At 41.1% G+C, this 20,884-nt stretch overlaps 1 protein-coding gene across 1 annotated transcript in view; it reads left to right on the forward strand.

The window, feature by feature from the left end:
* Nucleotides 1–20,884, forward strand: part of PGM5 (phosphoglucomutase 5) — a 169,123-nt gene that overhangs the window by 9,619 nt on the left and 138,620 nt on the right. The window contains exons 2-4 of the mRNA XM_028529921.2: nt 9,237–9,399; nt 14,728–14,874; nt 17,814–17,939. Coding sequence (XP_028385722.1) covers nt 9,237–9,399; nt 14,728–14,874; nt 17,814–17,939 — 436 coding nt within the window. The remainder of the gene's footprint in view (nt 1–9,236; nt 9,400–14,727; nt 14,875–17,813; nt 17,940–20,884) is intronic.

A 20,884-nucleotide genomic window follows, 5' to 3' on the forward strand; every position in this document is an offset into this window, starting at 1 on the left:
CACACACACACACACACACGCACGCGTGCGCGCTCCCAGCTGGCACAGTACTTGAGGTGGCAGCAGCTGCTCTGGCATAGACTTTGAACTCAACATAAAGGACTTCTCTTCCACATGGTCTATGCATTATTTCCTGTTATGAATTAGCTGTGCCAATGCCATGCATTTCCACCTTAAAGTTTTCCGAGGCTCAGTCTGGGTTAAGAGCAGTCCCCTAAACTCCAGCTGCCCCACTTCCCCCTCCTGAGGCCAAATCTTAAACTGCTGTTTTCAGGAGTATTTTCAAGCCTAATGGACTGGGCCAAGTGAGACATTACTGAGAGGAACGGGCTGAGCAGAGGCTAGGAGACTCCATGCTAATCTGCTGAGGAGTCTGAAAACGCACAGCTGCAGCAGCCAGTGATGCTTTCAACTGTTTCTCCAGCTCTTTGTCAGGGTGCCTGTTTCTGCTGCCCAGCCGAATGTTTGGTTAGGACGCATAATCTTTTTCTGGACAGGCGCTCCCAAATGTAAAGTGACAGATGCTAACGTGGAATATAATACAGAAGACCCAGCTTTGCTGTCATAAATAACAGTAAATTGTTTAATCTTGCTGAGTTGTAAATCTATGATAGCCAGAGGTCCTTAGTTCACTGGAACATACTATAGGGGGTAGAGGCACTTAGCAAATGGGCAGTAAGTATTTCCTGGCCAGACAGAAAGTGGTCTGATGGATTATTTAAAGATCCCTGTAAACGTATTTTAATTGATATGACAGCTACTCATGGGAAAACACAAAGCTATAAAGAAAGGTTGAGATGCCAAAGATTCTGAGTTTTTATTTTGGGAATATATATATATGTTGCATATATATATATATATATATATATATATACACTCATTATACAGTTAGTCCTGTAACTTTAAGTGGAATGACATATACTGAAACCAATTTTACCATAGGCTAATTGATATAAATACAGTTAAGTTCCTTCTGTATCTCATCAATGTTATGACAAGTTGATGTTGAATAAAATGATGTTACTCCAGGACCTGTTGTATCATAAAATTTCTATCTACCTATAAAGGTACCAGATATAAAGTATTCTTAAGAATTTATGTAGGTTTGTCAAGTAGCATACGTGTGTGTGCACTTGAGCATAGGAGACCCCCACCCCCTTGAAGAGGTATATCTTCTTCACTGGATCTATTCAAGAGGAAGATAGAACAGAGTCTCAGATGTCAGGAGTGTTTGAAGATTGCATAGAATTCCAGGAGGTGTCTAAATGTTCCCAAATGAGCTATGTTTCTATGATAATAAATTGGACTTGTGCTGGAGTTGGGTGGGCCTGTACAAAGAAATGTAGGCAATGTGTAAGTCCTGCTGTTCTAGGCAGGGGTCTGTGCTGCAAGAGCCCCTTTCCGCAGGGAGCTCAACAGCATGGGGAAGTCCGAGGGCCGGCACAGCCCACACCAGAGGACAGTGCCAGTCAGAGGCGTAGATGGGGGCGATGACAGGAGATCCAGGTCAAGGCAAGGGTGCAGACAAGACCCTGTCACTCCTCACCATGGACTTTGGTAGTTCCTTAGTGAGCAGTTTTGGTGGTTAAAGGAGAAAGAAGACATGTATAGTCACGAAGGCATGTTACAACTAATTTTTAATTTAATTATGGGCAAGCTATATTCATTTTAACTTATTCCACAGATTGAGTTCAGTCACCAAACATTTTTTAAGTCTCACATGTACAAACTTTAAGTGAAAGAACACTTTTTATTGATCAATAAATGACAGGACATTTAAATAATAGAAGACTCTACAGCCACTAAAATCATGTGGGAGAATATTCAGTGACAGAAAGACAGACTTTAGGGATGGGCTCATTATATTAAGTGAAAAATGTAGGCCACACAAAATTTTTTTGTAAAAACATAAAAATATGTAAATAAAAGGAAAGGAGGGAGGGAGGAAAGGGGAGGGGGAGAGAGAGAGAGAGAATGAAAGAGAGAGAGAGGAAGAGACCAAAACAGATGGATGAAAGACAAAGGGTGCACATGGAAATGGTAACAGTGGTCATTTTTAGGTTTACTGATAATTTTTATTTTCCTCTTGCTTATGTGTACTTCTTAAATGTTCAAAAAAGGAACATGCAAATACATATTTTTATAATTAGAACACCATTACAGATTAATAAAATAACAAAACTCATTCAATTACTATGATTTAAGAAATTCAAAATTAAGAATTAAAGAATGCAAGTAAAATGTATTAGAACTTACTGGGTGTCAGACCCTGCACTGGAGCTTGGCTACATTGACCTTCATCCTCCATCATGTGATTGTTAGATCTTTTAGATAACAAAGCTGAGATACAGAGGGATTCAGGGTCTTGTCCAAAGTCATGTATGAGGGGACACTGCCAAAATACCTGGCATTATCTTCTGGAGGGCGGGCTTCTTGTAGCACTGGCTTCCCGCACTAGGTGGGTGTTCTAGGAAACCATCTGTATCAGTGTATCAGCTGGCGTTGTTGTGAGAGGCTGTGTTCAGCTTCAGTGAATTTTTTTGAAGACTCAACGAATTTTCTCATTTCATGATGAGTGATTTATGAGCACACCTGCCCACACTGCATGGAGTGTTCAGCAGTTTGTGACCAAAAATAACATGACCCCTTTGCTCCACCCTCCCTATTCAACCCAATCTCACCCAAAGTGAGACAAAAAAAGATTTTTTTTGTTTCCGTGGATGAAAAAAGTCCTCAAAGGGAAATGTTTTGCCGATGCGAAAAAGGTGAAACAAAAAAATGGCAGAGGCACTAAAAGACATCAAAATTGATGAGTTCAAAAACATTTTTTGACCAGTGGAAAAAAAGTCTCAATAGGTGAATTGCATCAAATGGAGAGTACTTTGAAGGTGACTGAAGTTTAAACATATAAGAATAAATATATAATTTTTTAAAATTTTATTTTAATCATTGTTCAAATATAGTTTTCTCCTTTTTACTCCCAATCCAATATATAATTTTTTATAAATAGATTCTGGGAGTTTTGGGTCCCCTTACAGCTATTACAGCTAAATGGGTGGCAAAGTCGGTTTTTATATCCTTTCCCACTGGATACCAACATCTCAGTTTATCTCCTGGCACTCAACTCTTTGTCTTTGACCCTGGTAGATCCAATTGTTCTCATCCTGGCACCCAGTTGGGTTGGTCACATTATGACATGGCAGCAAACAGGGCCCTTTCTTATTTTAGTGCACCAAACCCTGTACCTTAAGGTAAAGATTTCAGCATTTTTCAGGCACTGAATTACCTTATCACCAGGAGGAACCTAAGCTCCAATTCCACCACCCTCATTTTGCACCTTAGGAAAGTGAGACTGTCTGATCCTTTCAATGAGAGCTTAAGAATTGGTGGGCTGATTGAAGAACAGGAACAGAACTTGGGCCACACTTCTAGATGCCTGTGAATTTTCTGAACTTGTTCAGATGTGAGGGATCAAATATGAAATCCACATCTGGGTTTGGTTCTAATGGACTCCCATCTCTTGCTTCCAGCCCCTGAGTGTGTGTATAAAGACTTCCAAGGGGGACAGGGAGCTGAGGATGAGCTCGGTGGCTCCCATCTGGTCTCCGTGTAACAAAGCATTTAACTGCACAATTATCCACGAGCAACTGGAGAAGTCCCTTGGTGTTTGGGTAACCACATCCATGTCTTGAGTTTGTTATTTCTTGAAATTCCACTTAGCCGTCACCTGCTTACGCATGTGCAGTGCTGCTTACGGGCTGGCCCTCCTCTCTGACAGCTGAGACTGGAAGACTGAAGCCCCTGCCATCCATGGCAGTTTGGCTTTGGACTGCCTTTGTAGTTTTTGTTTTTTGTTTAACTGAGAAGATGAGAAACAGGCATCTTTGTGTGTATGACTCTCCATGCACTTTGGAGATGGATGTGGTGGTGGCTGTGTGGTCCTGTACAACACTCTCTCTGTGTAGCATCAAGGAAGTTTCTGTTTACTGCTCTCCTCACTCTCTCTGATTCACTTTGAGACTACAGGGCCATGACACAGTGAATGGAAGACATTGAGGAATGTCATGCTTACTTTTTCTTCTCTCTCTTTGGGACTCCTCTTTTTTAAATGACTTATTTAAAACCAAAAGGAAATCATCAAGGGGAAGTCTTATTAAGGGAGTTCACACATGAAAACAATCCTGCCTTCATTAGTAATCCCCTACTGGGGAAAACTGATTTGGAATGAAAATTCTGCATCTACTCTGAGATTCTAACCTGTGGGTTTAAATTGCACATTGCTGCTCTTTAGGCTTTTAATTTGAGCTAGTTAAAAACTTAACTCATACTAAATCTAATTTAGGCAGAATTCTGAAAAGGAGCCATCAGAAATAAAAATCATGAGCAGAATTAGCTGTGTGTGCACCTGGTGTGAAGAAATGGAAGTGTTGGGAGAAAGCTTTGTGTAATAAAACATTCTCTTTTCAGGACACTGGTCTCTGCCATGTGGAGGGGGATCCAGATTCCCTCAGCACCTGCTATGCCCACTCATGGGTGGAACAAACAATAGTACAATGTAGGTGAAGTTTAAGGCTTGATGGAAGGCACTGGCATCAAGTTAAAAGGTTAGACACAGAGAGATCCTAAGTAACTGAGCCATAGGAATGATGGTGATTACTCACAGAAGGGGGGCCCACTGTGCCCGCCTTCCCTAGTGGGTGCTGAAGGACATGTTCCTCAGCAGTAGTAAGGCCCATCCAGGGAGCTTTAGTGTACCTTCTGCAGGGCTGGGTTGTGTACCCTTCCTCCAGCCAAAGACAGGCCATGTGGTGTGGGAGTGGAGATTCCTCCAGTGCCCCCTTTGGGACGGTCAGTGAGGGTGCAGCAGAATGCCATGATTGCACTCCCCAGCTGTGGACTGGGTTTCACTCAGGAATAAAAGACAGACGTTGCCTGTTCCAATGCTGTAAACAAAATCAAAGCCAATTATGTAAGTAGAGCATCTTTTCCTTGTAAGGTAGCAGTCTACTACATTGATGGAGGGTAGTATTTCTAGGACTTTTTCAGAAAGTGAAGTGTCAGTTTAAGGGATAATCTGCCATCCTAGAATGAATTTTAAATGTTGGGGGAAGGTACTGGGATTTGGAGGAGGCAGTAGCATAACTTGGGCCATGTTTAATTTCACAAAGAGTTTCCCCTTACATAGTTTCATCATAAGTGAATTTTCACAGCCCTATGCCCTCTTGGCTTTGAAGATGAAGATAGCAAGCTTCAGTAGAGTGAGGTGATTTGCCGTAGGTCAGGGATGGAGCCAAGACTCATACCTAGATCTTCTAACTTCAAGTTAGCCACTTTTTCTTTATATAACAGGGCTTCCAAAGATTATATTTATTTGGTCAATACATTTATTATATTTATTTGAGATCTATTACTAGATCTCAAAAGCCATATCTTTTCTGGTGTCATTTGTCTTGGGCTAATTGGAAGAGCAACAGTAAATAGAAGAGAAAACAGACACACAGTGGAGAAGATGATGTGAAGACAGAGGTGCCGATTGGAGTGATGTGGCCACAAGCCCAGGAACACCAGGCAGCCCCCAGAGACTAACAAAGGCAGGGACCAGATTTCCCCCCAGAGCCCCTAGAGGAAATGCAGCCCTGTGGGATTTTAGACATCTAGCCTCCAGAACTGGGAGAGAATAAATTTCTGTTGTTTTAACCACCAAGTTTATGATAAAGATAATATTTTTAAGAATAATTCTAAAAAATAGGATAGATAGAAAACTATGAACAAAAGGTACAATAAATCTTCAGGTTCTTGAATCTATAAACTTATTCCCTGAGGGATGTGACTACATTGTATTCATTGCTTTACCTGCAGAATCTTCTACATTGCATGTAATACTCAGTAGAATGAGTTGAGTAATCAATTAAATTTTAACAAGAGCATGCAGAACATAATTTATCATGGCTCTGGATAATGGCATGAGTGCAATTGTTGCCCTGTGTCTTTCGTGCCTCGATACATGGTACCACCATTCATCAAAGTTTAAAGGCAGACAACTGTAAAAGAAAATACCATGAAATCTAGTGGCTTAAAGAAATGACAAATATTTAGCATTTCTTACAGTTTCTGTGGGACAGAAGATGGGTTGTCCTGGCTTGGGAACTCTCAGAGGTTGCAGTCATATGTTGTCATAAGAAGACTTGACTGGGGCTGGAGGGTACACTGCGAGATGGCTCACCTTCACGGCTGGCAAAGTGGGGCTGGCTGCTGGTGGGCTGTCTTCATTCCTCTCCATATAGGGGCCTACACAGGGTTCCATGAGTGGTGTTTTCATGGCACATTCACTGGTTTCCTCTAGAGTGAACAGTCCAAGAGAGCGAGTCAGAAGTGGCATTTACGGCCTCACCTTGGAAGTCACACACTATGACTCATCAGCACTCTATTCCTCTGGATCTGCTGTATGCGGTGTGGGCGGAGGCTCCACCAAGGCAGGAGTGCCAGGGGCAAGGACCACTGGGAGCTGTCTTGGAGGCTGGTTACCATAGCCCTTCTCTTTCATAGTTCATTCCACATACATGTTCTGTTCATTCTCCTTCCAAAAAATGTCTCTGATACAATCACTTCTCTTCATTTCTCTCGCCTGTAGCCTAATCTAAGACATTATTCACACTCAGCCTTTCATCTGATTTTTCTCCTTCTGCTCTTGTCACTCTCAAATGCATTTTTCACATGGTACCATTCATTCATGTTTTTCAGTTAATTCAATATATATTTATCATGTACTTCCATGCTGAATTTGTTTTAGAATCTTAAAATGTTGCAGTGAATAAACAAAGTCCTTAGAGCTTATACATAGTGGGAAAACAAATAAACATCATGGAAAATATTAGATGGTAATATGTGTAACACAGAAGATTAAAGCAGGGTAAACAGAGGACAATAGAGAAATTAAAGACTGATGGGTGCTGTATCATACAGGACTGCCAACAGTGCTGTCTCTGATTAGTGGACGTCAGAAGAGAAACCCAAAGGACAGGGCAGGGCAGGTATATGAATACTCAGGTAAGAGAAGTCTAAGCAGAAGAAAGAGCAAATGCAAAGGCCCTGATCATGTCTGAGAAACAGCAAACTGGCCAGTGTGGCTGAAGCAGAGACAGGGAGGGAAATGGCAGGCGATGGGGGTCAGAGCATGTGAGGCCTTGGAGTCTGTGATGAAGGCTTTGGCTTTACCTTGGGTTGGTGGGGGACAAGGAAAGCCAGGGGAATGTTTTGCTGACAAGATATAACTTGCCTTTTAACAAGATCATCTGGATTGCTCAGTCCTGGATCTTTTAAAATGTAAATGGTATCAGGGCACTTCCATTGCTTAATACCCTTTGATGGATTCCCATTGTACTTAAAATAAAATCCAAGCTCCCTTGGCTATTATTAGTATTGTTATTATTAAAGCTGGCACCCCATTATTCTCTGTCATGGAACCCTGTTGACTTCCTTCCTAATATGTATCCAACTAGTTGTCTATTATTATTACATTTTTTAAAAAAGATTTTATTTATTTATTTTTAGAGGGAGGGAGGGAGGCGGGGAGAGAGAGAGAGAGAGAGAGAGAGAGAGAGAGAAACATCAATGTGTGGTTGCTGGGGGTCATGGCCTGCAACCCAGGCATGTACCCTGACTGGGAATTGAACCTGCAACACTTTGGTTCGCAGCCCGCGTATTATTATTACATTTATTTGTTTATAACTTGCCTCATCCTCTGGAAAATATACTCTGGGGATGTTGTGGTGTGTGGGTCTTTCATACCAAGTCATCCCAAGAATGCTTTGTTTTTGGAGCTCTCGTGTTTGCTCTCTATAGTACATTTTTTCTGTATCTTCCCTCTTTGTCGTATTTGATCAGTGACCTTCCTCCAGCAATGCTATTGTTGGTGCCAGAGTAACTGCTGTTGAGCTCAATGCCAGAGCTTGTCTTTGTCTGTGGGTTACATCAATACTTCTCAAACTTTTATGGAGAAATGAATTATCTAGAAGGAGGAAAGAGGATCTTATTAAGATACTGATTCTTGCCCTGACCAGTGTGGCATCACCCTGCAATGCAAAAGGTCACCAGTTCAATTCCTGGCCAAGGCATGTGCCTGGGTTGCAGGTTCAATCCCAGGTTGGGGTGCAGATGAAAGGTAACTGATAGATGTTTCTCTCTCACATCAATGTTTCTCTCCCTGTTTCTAAAAATAAATGAATGAAATATTTAAAAAAGGGATACTGATTCTTATTCAGTAGGTCTTGGCTGTACCTTGAGGTTCTGCATTTCCACCAGGCTCATAGGTAATGCTCATGCTGCTGGTCCTTTGAGTGATGCTCACCAAGCTTGGCTGAGCATTAGAATCACCTGTGGAGTCCTAAAAACTGCGAATGGCTGGATCCCACTTCCCAGAGATCCCAATATAACTAGTCTGGGCTGCAATCTGACTATGATGAATTTTCTAGGCTTCGTTAGTGATTCTAATTTGTGGCAACATTTGAGAACCACTGGATTGGATGACATTGGGTCCTATTTTAAAACAAAGCATACAAGTAATGCTTTGCAGGACTGTATTGCTTTTTTCTTTAAAAGTCTGGTTTGTAGCCATAGAAAGAGTCTGGCCACGCCAGTGGATGACTTAAAGTTCTCTGCCTAGCGTGACGGGGTAGCTTCTTCAACATACCCAGCACATGTTGTCACTGATAATGCGGCGGCAGATATAGAATTCCTGCTTTCAGGAGAGCGGTCATTCCGACTGCAATTAAGATGTACCCACTGACAATGAGGCTGTATAAGTCAGGTCCCCTCCTGTGTGAGCCTGTGCTGAGCCACAGGAAGGGATGAAGCATAGACTTGCTTAATTTCTTTTTTTCTTGTAATTTCCAGCATGTTAATGTGCAGTTTTGGAGCCAGAAACAAACTAAGAACTTTTTTTGTGGTTCAAGCTAACCCTTTGGTCATTAAAAGCAGATGATTCAAACTACTGAAAATTAACGAGGCAATTCCAATTTACAGATTAATAATTGACTACTAGATGTGGGTGTCCCAAATGGTCTTGGAGACATTGGGCAGAACAGACAATGCCCAAGCTCTGTCCCCTCCTCGTCCCGCCTGCTCAGTTCCTTTTGAAGTGATTTATTTTGTGTTAACAGAGCCCGGGGCACTTTCCTGTTGAAATGTACTTCAATCCCATGTAACAGGATTGATTTTTTTTTCCCTGGCTGGTCTAGATTGGACGACTGATTATTGGGCAGAATGGCATCTTGTCAACACCTGCTGTTTCCTGCATTATCAGAAAGATCAAGGCAGCTGGTGGAATCATCCTGACAGCCAGCCACTGCCCTGGAGGACCAGGGGGAGAGTTTGGAGTGAAGTTTAATGTTTCCAATGGAGGTATGTGATTCAAAATATGCCTTAATTATCATGATTTCTTCTATCTTACGTTACCACAATCCTACAATGGCCCCCTGATGGCAGACCAACAGAGTGTAGAGGGAATAGTTCAGAAATATCTAGTGAGGTGCCTGTATAAATCAGGGATTTCCAGAGAAACACAACCAATGGGATATAAAAAGGTTTATTTTAAGGAATCAGCTCATGTGTTTATGGAGGCTGAGAAGTCCCAAGATCTGCAGTTGGCAAGCTGGAGACTCAGGATAGTTAATGGAATGGTTCTGACTGAGTTGAAAGGCCTGAGACGCAGCAGAGCTGATGGTGTAAATTCCCACTGAGTCTGGGTCTGACGGCAGGAAGGACGAACAGTGTCAGCTTGAAGATGACCAGATAGAGAGAGCAGGTTCTCCCCTAGTGTTTCTGTTCTGTCCAGGCTTTCCATGGACTGGATGAAGCTCACCACTTGTCTGCTGATTCAAATCTTAATCTTATCAGGAAACACCCTCACAGACACACCTGGAATAATGTTTAATCGAACATCTGGGCTCTCTGTGGCCCAGTCAACTTCACACAAGAAATGAATGATCGCAGTGCCCATAGCGGCAGGACAAGGAAGGGGCATAATGAGATCTTGCATCCATTTGGTCTCTTGATCCCCCAAACTCCTCCATACAAAGAGTTGAATAGTTGATGCTTATCTCATACGGAAAGACTCTGGATTGTAGAGTTGGAATATACCCTCAAAGTCATTTACACCATTATTGTTATTTTACAGATGAACAAATCAAAGCCCTGAGGGGCTCTTATTTGCTCAGGGTCACATGGCTGCTCAGGGTTGAGAAAAGCCCTTTTTTTTGTCTAAGCCCTAGGCTCACTCTCCTTTCCTATAGTGCTGACTCCTCACTGAAATGCTTAGAATTATTTCACTTTTCTTATATTTACAGAAATTTATAGCTTGGAGAACCTGGTGGGGTAGGATATGTATATGGTATGAACTAAAAATATTTAAATGTACAAGGTTTGTCCAGAAAAAGTCCAGCCATTATTACTATAATGAGAATGGTTTGCGCAACATCAATGTAACCTGGCAGCCAAGGAGAGTGGACTGGAATGTGCATGCATGAACAATGACAACTTCACTGTACTAGTCAGTGGGGGGTGGTAGACACTGTTGAGTGAGCATGTGTATTGTTTGGCTGCCCCATTCAAAATGACTGAGTGAGTAGAGCAACAAATCTGCATTAAGTTTTTCATTAAGCTTGAACATTCCTCCGTGGAAACTATTCAGATGATTCAGAAAGCTTTCAGGGATGATGCAATGAGTGCAGCACAAATAACAGTGTGGCACAAACACCTCAAAGACGGCTGAGAATCTGCTGAAAGTGATCCACGTTCTGGAAGGCCCACAACAAGCAGAACACCTGAGAATACTGAATGTGTCCAGGCTGCAATCAACAAAGATCAGTGACTGACAGTGTGAGAACTAGAAGATGATCTGGGGATTCCAAAAACTACTGTGTCTGAGATTTTAATGCAGGATCTTGGCATGAAACATGTTGTAGCAAAATTTATTCTGTGGCTTCTGCTACTGGAGCAGAAAGAACATCATGCTGCAGTTGCTAATGACTTGATTCAAACTTCTACCAATGAACCAGATTTCCTCAAGAAGGTCACAACTGGAGATGAATCATGGGAGAACTGTGTGAAGTCCCAAGGTGCCTACTTTGGAGGGGACTGAGGTGTTATTGTTCTGTGTACAATGTTTTTTGTATCTTGTATCATCTTTAATAAATGTCTCTATTTTTCATATTACATGGATGGATGGATACTTTCTGGACAGACTTTGTATGTAAGATAGGGAGAATAATGAATGAATATATGTATCCATTACTTTGTTTTTCATTTTGCTTATCTTTTTCCCCCTAAGAATTTTAAGGTAAATTACAGCATGGAGACATTTTATACCTACATATTTCTGAATGCATCTCTTGAAAAGAAAGAGATATCATACCCAACCAAAATAACACCAATTCCCTAATATAATCTAAAACTTAATCTATAGTCAAAATTTTCCAGTTATCCCTGAAATGTAATTTATAGATATTTTGTTTAAACCAGAATTTATCCCAGAACCGTGCCTTGCATTTGGTTGTTACATCTCTTAAATCTCTTTCAATCTAGGACACTGAGTCTATGTGTCTACATGGATAGGAGCTAAATTTTAACCAACAAAGGTCACCGCTAAGAATTTTTCCTGACCCCAGTCAAACACAGCACATCCTGAGGGAACATGCATTATCACCCCCTCCTTGTAGCCACTTTGGACATTATCCAGACAAGGAACTTTACTCATGTCAAGTGTTTAAAAAAAACACCTTATGAAGTGCCTTGTCATTGAAGGTGTGTTTCGAGGAGCGCTGCTTCACTAAACATCACACCTAGGACCTGCAAGCTGGTCATGCAGCAGCTAATGGAAAAACTATGCAGTGTGAAGTATTTTATGCACTAACAGAGGGTGTTGAATGGGCTCAGAAAACAGCAGTTTGTAGAGATATGTAATATATAAGTTGCCAAACTGAGCAATAGATTTCAAGTAAGAATTTGGAATTAATATCTGACTTCATAACTTACAAGAGCACCCCACTGATCTCTATGATATCCTGTGAGACATAAAGGAAGATATTATTTAAATACCCAGTTATAGGAGGTTTTGAGACCTATTTAATCAAACCTCGAATAAGAGTAGAGGACTGAATTTATCATTTAGTCTTTAACTATGTGGTTGGCCAAAAAGTCTGTTTAGTTTTTTCCGTAAAAGATACAGTTTTCATTTTCACCAATAACTTTATTGATTTGGATATTTTTAGTATTTTGACTATTTCCCACTATTGGCTTCTAGTGGGTAGAGGCCAGGGGTGCTGCTAAACATCTTCCAATGAGTAAGACAGACCCACAATAAAGAATTATTTGGCCAAATTGTCAATAATACCAAGAAACTTCACAAATCACTTTTGACACATTCAATCAGTTACAGCACCTTCTCCATGCACTACAAAAATCTTATTTTGCATTTCAGTTATGTTTTTTACCTTCTTGAAATAATAAAGCATAGTACACCAAAAATGTGTATTTTCTTTCATTTTCAATATTAAAATGGCTGCACAAAAATTCACCAATTTTAATTAGCTTTTTAAAAATGCACACTGATATGACAGCTGTCACAATATAATCTAACAGAATTGTCTTGAATGAAGTTAAAGACAACTAAGCACTACTAGAACCACTCTGTGAAAAAACTAAATGAACTCTTTGGCCAACCCAATACCCAATTAAAAGTAAGAGGGAGAACTGAAAGTGTTTGCATGGCTTGGCGTTATTAATGAAACCAACTTTCCTGATGGCACAGAGAGATTCAGTTGGTTTCTTCCTACTCAAAATAGAATAAGTTTCAGCGTGACATCCTTCATCTGCAGTTGCAGGCATTGATCTCTTCTATTGTGTGTCATGCAGACACGGCATATGGAACAAGTTAAAAGGCTAAATGTACAGAATAAGTAGGCATATCCAGGGGAATGGGACACATCTGGAGCTATGTTGCTTTTAAAATATATTTAGGGAACAGGACTATTCTGAGCATGTTTTTAAGTCAAGGGGAAGATGTTAAAGAACAAATGGAATCAATAATTAAGACACTGATTATTTTTAAAAGATTTTATTTATTTATTTTTAGAGAGAGGGGAAAGGAGGGAGAATGAGAGGGAGAGAAACATCAATATGTGGTTGCCTCTTGCGTGCCCCCTACTGTGGACCTGGCCGGCAACCCAGGCATGTGGCTTGACTGGGAATCAAACCAGCAACTCTTTGGTTCACAGGCTTGCACTCAATCCACTGAGCCACACCAGCGAGTGCTATGCTTATCTCTTTTTGGTTCTTATTTTTCCTATGTGACAAACGAACAGTGGCCCAATCGGCCAGGCTCTTCTCTCTCCCACCTACTGAACGGTGCTATTGCTGTCCCTCCCCGCACCGCCAGCTTCATTGGGCTGTAATTGATATATACAAAACACTTGCACATATTTAATGCATGTAATTTAGTGAGTTTGGGCACCATTCCTTTTTCTATGTTGGACGGGCATGTACAGGGAGGCAGCGGTAGTGTTGTGCCCTGAAGCAGTCCTGTCAAGTAGAAATAAGTTGTGTGTTACATGTGTAATTTAAAATTTTCTAATAACCACATGAACAAAGTAAAAAGAAACAGGTGGAATGTTTAATATATTTTACTTAGCCCAATATATCCAAAAATATTATTTCAACAAGTTATTATAAAATTATTAATATAATGTATTATATTTTCCTATTAACTCTTCAAAATTTGGTGTGTATTTTACAGTCATAGCACATCTCAGTCTGATTAGTCAAGTTCCAAGTGCCAAATAGCTGCATGTGGCTACTGGCCATTGTGCTGGACAGTATGTCTCTAATGATTGGGATGTAAAATAAATTAAGAATATAAATTCAATTTGTATTTAGTAAAAAGTTAAAATATAGTTGGTGAGTGAAATTAATACACAAAGCTACCTAACATCTATCTATCTATCCTCTGTCATTTATGTTTTAGATCTTTCAATCTACTTATTCATTTGATTCCCAAACTTGTTACAAAAAATGCATTAAGATGTAAAAGTTAAAAAGATAAGAAAAAACTAAAGGAGGACAACTGTTGTTTTTATGTTCAATTCATTTAAAGTGTATTACAGCTTGTCAACTTGATGAGGAAATGTATTGGATATTTTTAGCTAAACCACATTTAAAAACTCGGAGTTCACTAGAGAGTGTGATTTGGGGAAATAATTTACCCTGGCAAATTCACGCATTTATGAGGTAGCAGACCTGGGAGGAGGAACGGTATCTCTCTCCTCTAGGTGCGCTTGGGAAGCTGCAGTTTAAACCTGGAACCCCTCACTTCTGTCACAGGCACATCCTGTTTGTGTCTCATATCCTGAATAAAGCTGATTACGTAACCGGGCCTCCCTGGCAGGTGTGAGACTATTTTTAGGGAAGATGTCTCATTGCTTAGAAGTGGATTAAAGCAAACAAACAAACATGTAGGTTATGAGGCTCCACAGAACAGGTGAGGCCGACTCGATTTCCTCCGCAGTGGGTGTGTGCAGCATAAGAAATATTGAGGCTGATTGAACTGTGAACTGTTGTGTCTTTCAGAGAACAAATGAACCTTTTCTCCTGCTTGATAGGGGAGGAGGTAACATTTTTTTCTGATGGAAATTTTAAAGAAATTTATTTTTGTGATACATTATTTTCAAATTTCAGGTCCTGCACCAGACGTTGTCTCAGACAAAATTTATCAGATCAGCAAAACAATTGAAGAATATGCTATATGTCCCGATCTTCGAATTGACCTTTCTCGGCTAGGAAGACAAGAATTTGACCTGGAGAACAAATTCAAACCATTTAGAGGTAATAGATTATATTCTGAAGAAGTCAGAATAACTCTGTGAATAGGGTGACTGTTTTCTGCAGGGCAGTGTGTGCTCGAAGGCGATCGGGTTATCAGCCTTGGGAGTGACACTTCATAAACTGATATAATCGGAACGTCATGCAGAGGGACCTGAGAACAGATAAGATATTCAGAATTAGCAACTTTCAAAAACCACCTTCCAAACTCCATCATTTTCCACACAGGGAAAATTTCATGGCTGACTCTTCAGTGTTCCAAGAATAAGCTGTGAATTGCTTTTCTGAGCAATGAAAGTAAAGATGCTCAAATACCTTATGTAATTAGAGGAGACCCGGAATGGTAGTGGGGTGAAAATTTCTCATGGAAGGTAGGCGTTTCTTTTTCAAGCCAGAGCCATGCACTTTGTATTTATTAAACGCTCAATTGCTATTTATCTGCTCTCTACCAAGCACTGTGTTAGGATTTTTTACGAAAGAATAGAATAAGTACCCAATAGATTTAGACAAGTGGTTAAAAAATTAGAGAACCAGAATGGAGTTGTCAACTAAAACTTCTAAAGCACTCAGATTATAACCTTTTATTTTGTAGATTAATAGTGAACCATATAACAACATTAATATCATTTGCGTATATATCCTTTTCCCCCTCGGTTTTATCCTAGCGTTCTTTCCTAAAAGTCTTATAAATAACAGCAAGCTAACATATTTTTACTTTTTTGGTGCCCCTATAAGCCTAAATACAGTTTGTGCTAGGATGGTATCTGTATTTTACAAATAATTTAACCTAGCTAAAAAGATGAAATACGTGGCTCAAGGCAACATGGTATTATTGTAGGGGCAGAGAAGAGCTTGAAATGGACTGTTTGGGGGTTGCAGTGTTGGACCAACTCTACTACATTTGTCTCGAAAGATTTGGAGTCACTTGCTCACTTAGCTAGTCAGCAGAAATTGATTCAAAGCTACCCAATAGTTATTGGAAGCAATGGAAGCCTGCTTTTATCAATCCAGCTGTTACTGTGTGCACGTGTGCACGACACACAATGATCTGGTGGCTAAACACAGTGATTGTATTAAACACAGTGACTGAAATGTGCTTGATTGCATGATCGAAGGACTGGACAATAAGATGACTGAGAAAACTCAGGCATTACCATCAGGAAGATTTTTTTTGTTGTTGATTGATTGATTGATTGATTGTATCTTCACAATTTTATTTAGTTGTCAAAGGACCTATATCTTTGGCGAGCTCAGATTCAGGCCCATTGCTTTAGCCATATTGCTAGTCTGATGAGTTTTTTAAAAAAATGCTTTGGATACCAGGAGGTGGGTAGAGAGATCTCCTGGCTCCTGATAAGAATTTGCAGGCAATCGGGATAATTTATGTGTTATGTTGTTTCTGTTCTAAATGTTAAGCAGGGCTTGAGTTAACTGGAAACCAGTGAGTTCTTGACATTTCACCTTAAAGGGTCAAGAGCATGAACTCTGTGAAGTGAACTTTCAAATTTCACTGAATTCTATTTGCTTCCTTGTTTTTTATATTTCTGTTTGGTATTATGTGTTATCTGCTATAAATACCAAATGTATGTAGGCAAGTTGTTCAAGAATTAAAATACCAGAATGAAATTACCAAAAACATTATCCAATATTATACAATGAGTAAAACTTTTAATATATTCAAGACATGACCTTTTATTTTATAGACTAATATTTTGTTGTGGTAAAATATAAATAACAAAGTTTATAATTTTAACCATTTTTAGGTGTAGAGTTCAAATAGATTACTTTTTAATTAATTTATCTTAAGGATTAAAAGTTTATGTCAAAAGATGATTAAAAACTATCTGTGTTCCTTAAAAAGTAATTACATTATATTTGAATGGACACATGTACAATGATTTAAGTGCAAGGAAAAGCATTTTTAGTGGTGTATTTGACCAGATGAAGAGAGAATTTCAAATTAAATATTGAAACCTCACCCATTAACTATTGCACCTGTATTTACTGAAAATAATTAAAGATGGATTGGTAATATTTTTAGTGCAGTTTTAAGTATTTCTGGATTCCAAAGTATTTAGTATGTATTTGAAAACTTTGAAAAAGAATACATACAAGTTTCACAATTTAACTACGAATTTAAAAACCTGGGCTCATGGCCAAATTTTAGTGTCTAAGAGTCAAGTAGGAACTTTTCTAGGAAAAGTACTTTCTGAGTATTATTATGTAATGATCGCCAAGTTTGAACGATGTAATGTATTCTGGTTTTATTTGTCAAGTAACTAAAAAGGACATGTTTTGGACTCGTGGTCATTGGATGGTGCCAGGCATTGGAGCACATTTGTTTAACGAGGATTTCTAAATATCTGGCCTTCACCTTCAAACTGGCACCAGACTGGGCACACGAGAGATGTCACACAAACTCAGGAGTATATCCTCCATCATCAACTCTGAACCTGGGTCTGGTTGGCACAATGGCATCTGGAAAATAGGAGTCACTGCTGAGGTCACCCCTTGATTTGTTTCACGACAGCTGAGTCATTGTTTGGCTAACCCCCTGGGACAGGCCACTGAGTATGCCAAGATGCCTTTCAGCACTGAGGTGGGGGCGGTTCTTTAGAGGGAGGTGGTGGAAAGAAGGTGTGAGTCGGGATAACAGGCACAGTTTTAACTACTTTATTCTTGTGGTTGATTTTTTACTCGCAAAGGAGAATTTACAACTTGATATTATTTATATCCATATAACCTGAGAAGTGTGTAGCATCTCACTGCATCTCAGTTTGTGGTTTTGTCTGTAAGTGGACACTTTGCCTCCCACATAATGTGTGGGGTTACAATGGGGTTGTGGTCAGAGATTCGTACATTAAGGTAGTGATTCTGTTTCACTTTCAAGTATTCTTCATGGTCACAGTTACTGATGTTTCCCTTTGCCTTCCTGTCTTTAGTGGAGATAGTGGACTCCGTGGATATCTATCTCAATCTCCTTCGGACCATCTTTGACTTTAATGCCATCAAAAGTTTGCTGACTGGGCCTGGCCAGCTGAAGATCCGAGTCGATGCAATGCACGGGGGTAAGCTTGTGGGCTTTCACCACTGGGTGGGCGAAAACTGTTAAGGAGCCCTTGACCCATGTTGGATTTCTGGGATTATGAAGAAGGTTGAATTTGTAGATATTCACACAACATATGTATTTTCAGTTATTTGGCATGCTCTAGAAAACTTCAGGGCTCTGGTTTCTCTCTTTTGATGCAAATGGAAACAAAGCTCGAGCAAGTAAGTGTGCTGTCACTCTGTGTTTGCTCCCATGTATTAGGTAGATCTGCTCCAACTCCCAGTACTGGCAGGGTGGCCTTCTGTAGCAGGTGACCTGTGGGGCCCAGTGGCAACACACGGTCTCTCTGATCACCTGAGCCAGGTGCTCCATCAGTGTCCCTTGTATGGGTTGTGTATGCCCTCATGTTGTGCTTGAGCCTTGATTGCTGTTGACACATCAGTGCTTGGGGCTAACCCTCACTCTGACTGGCGGTGAGGACTGGCCATGACCAGCTGCTGTGCTCAGGCTGAGCCCATGCAGTGCGGTTTGCCCTGGTGGGCTCTGGTACCTATGGAGACTACCACTTGTGTGTGCCACTTGTGAAGCTGATTAAGTAGTGCTCTGTTGTTGAAGCCAGCCACCAGGTGTTGTTGGCTCTGGGGCCTTATGGGGACTGCTTCAGTGCCAATGTCAGCTGCTGCCTGTGACCAGTCTGGTGCTACTTGGTAGGAGCTACAAAGTGATACAAGGTTGGTAGCTACCTGTGCTACACCTAGAAGAGCGTGGGAGAAGCCATACTGCTAACAGTAGCTGGCTGCCACCGGTACCATGCCTGGGCCACTCAGCAGAAAGCACAGGGTACCCTAAGGCCTGCTAACTACCCTTCAGGCTCAGCACTGAAAGAGCCTCAGGCAGCACCCGAGGTGGGTGAGGAGGAGTCTCAGGGAGTCACCAGGGTAGGTTGAGTGTTGTTCATCGGGTTAATGCAGATTCAGATTTGGCCCCAGTGCTGAGCCTGGGGCCACGCAGTAAAAAGGCACAGGGCACACTGAGGCCACCACCACCTGCCTGAGGCCTGGGGATCTTTGAGAATTTTTAAGGAAGATTGCAGTGCCAGCAAGGCTGGCTGTGTGCCTCTGAAAGGGCCTCTGGTCATACCCTGTAAGTGGGGTGGGGCGGGGGTCCCAGGAAGTAGTTGGAGTGGGGGAGCGGTGTTCACCAGGCTAATTCAGGTTCCAACTTGGCCCTGTGGGGTGAGGGCTCAACGCCGGAAAGATGGTGCCTGCCTGCTGCCTGGGTGTGAGGAGGGCTCAGCACAGGGACAATGGCAACTGTCCCTCCAGTCCTTGCTCTGAAGCCATACAACTCAGTTTCTTCCTTTACATCTCTGGTGCCCTGTCCCCTTCCCTTAGCCTCCCCACCCCAGGGTGAGTGCCTACAAGCCCTGTGCACAGGCCCTTTAAGAGTACACCTGGGCTTCCTGCAACCTTTCGTTTCACTCATAGGAACGAAATCCCTGCTGATTTTCACAGCCAGATATTATATGGGCACCTCCTTCTGGCTCTGGTGCTCCAAGTTGGAGAGACCAGGGTGGGGTTGGGACTCCTAGTTTCTCTGGAGCTGAGACAGCCCTCCTGATTCTCAACTGCTACCTGTGGGTGTGGAGCCGGCCCTTTTTGCATCTCCGCTCTGTTACCAGTCTCCAGTGGCTGCTTCTTCACATCCTTAGTTCTAGGACTTCTGCTCAGCCTGTCTTCAGATGGTTGTCCAGGCTGCTTGTTCTATAATTTAGTTCTAATTCTGATTTGGTCATGGGAGGAGGTGAGCACAGTGTTTACCTACTTGGCCATCTCTTTTTAGTTTTTTTTTTTTTGAAGTATTTATCTCCTATTAATAAATACCACAAATATAATACTTCTTGTTGATTTTTCAGTTTTGGCCATTACTGGCTTCACATTATGGAAAATGAGGTTGTAGCATTTTTTACCCTATCCACTCACTACAGTCAAGCACATTTACCTAAGGTAATTATATGACCACATTCATAAGATCAATCTCCAGTGTCTATATTACCCTAACATTGCTGAGCCATGCAAAGTATTATAATTGTATTTTCTTAACAGTACAATTTTTTTTATTGACTTGGAATTAGTAATTGCCTTGTTTACTCATTGCTTAGCCTTTGTTAAGTATAGTTATCCCTATTAACCCCCACGGTCTCCAGCGTCTAAATGTCTCACTTCACTCTTCTGGAGACCTCTGATCTCCTTCACTCTGAGCTGGTTGCTCTGTGAGTTGCTGCCTTTCTGGAATTGTCTCTTACCATCATTCTAGTAATTCCCTTCACCCCTCTCGTGTTGACTGTCCTCTTTGTGGAACCTTTGTCTTGTTCTCTTGATTAATTCCTGAGTCTCGGAGGAACATCAGCCCTGGGAACTCTGTGAGAGAAGTACATGGAAGGTAAATGTTTTAAGTTAGTGCATGTCTAAAAATGCCTTTTATTCTATGCTTACTTCTAATTGACATTTGTCTGGATATAGAAATCTAGATTGGATATTATTTTCCTTCAGAAGTGTAAGGGCATTGCTCCCTTGTCTTATGGTCATCTTTATTGAACTGATTTTTAATGGATTGTATGAAATCTTTCTCTTTTTTTTCTCTGGGAGCTTATAGGGCCTTTGACTTATCTTCAGCTGTTTCTACTTTCCACAGTAATGAGTCTTCGTGTGGGACCCCTTCCCTCTTTTTGACTGGGCACTTGGGGGACCCCTTTAATCTGGAATACTGTTCCCTTTCACTCCGGGAAATTTTTCTTGAGTTACTTCTTGGATGATTTCCCCCATTGTTTTCCCTTTCCTTTCTTTCTAGACTGGCCGTTGTTCAGATGTGGGCCCTACAAACCGATGCTCTCATTGTCCCTTCCTCCCTGCACCGCCCATTTTTCTTCTCACTATTTTGTAATACTTTCTGGGAGGTGTAATC

The sequence above is a fragment of the Phyllostomus discolor genome, chromosome 3 (genome assembly GCF_004126475.2).
Source record: "Phyllostomus discolor isolate MPI-MPIP mPhyDis1 chromosome 3, mPhyDis1.pri.v3, whole genome shotgun sequence".
Taxonomy (NCBI): Eukaryota; Metazoa; Chordata; class Mammalia; order Chiroptera; family Phyllostomidae; genus Phyllostomus; species Phyllostomus discolor.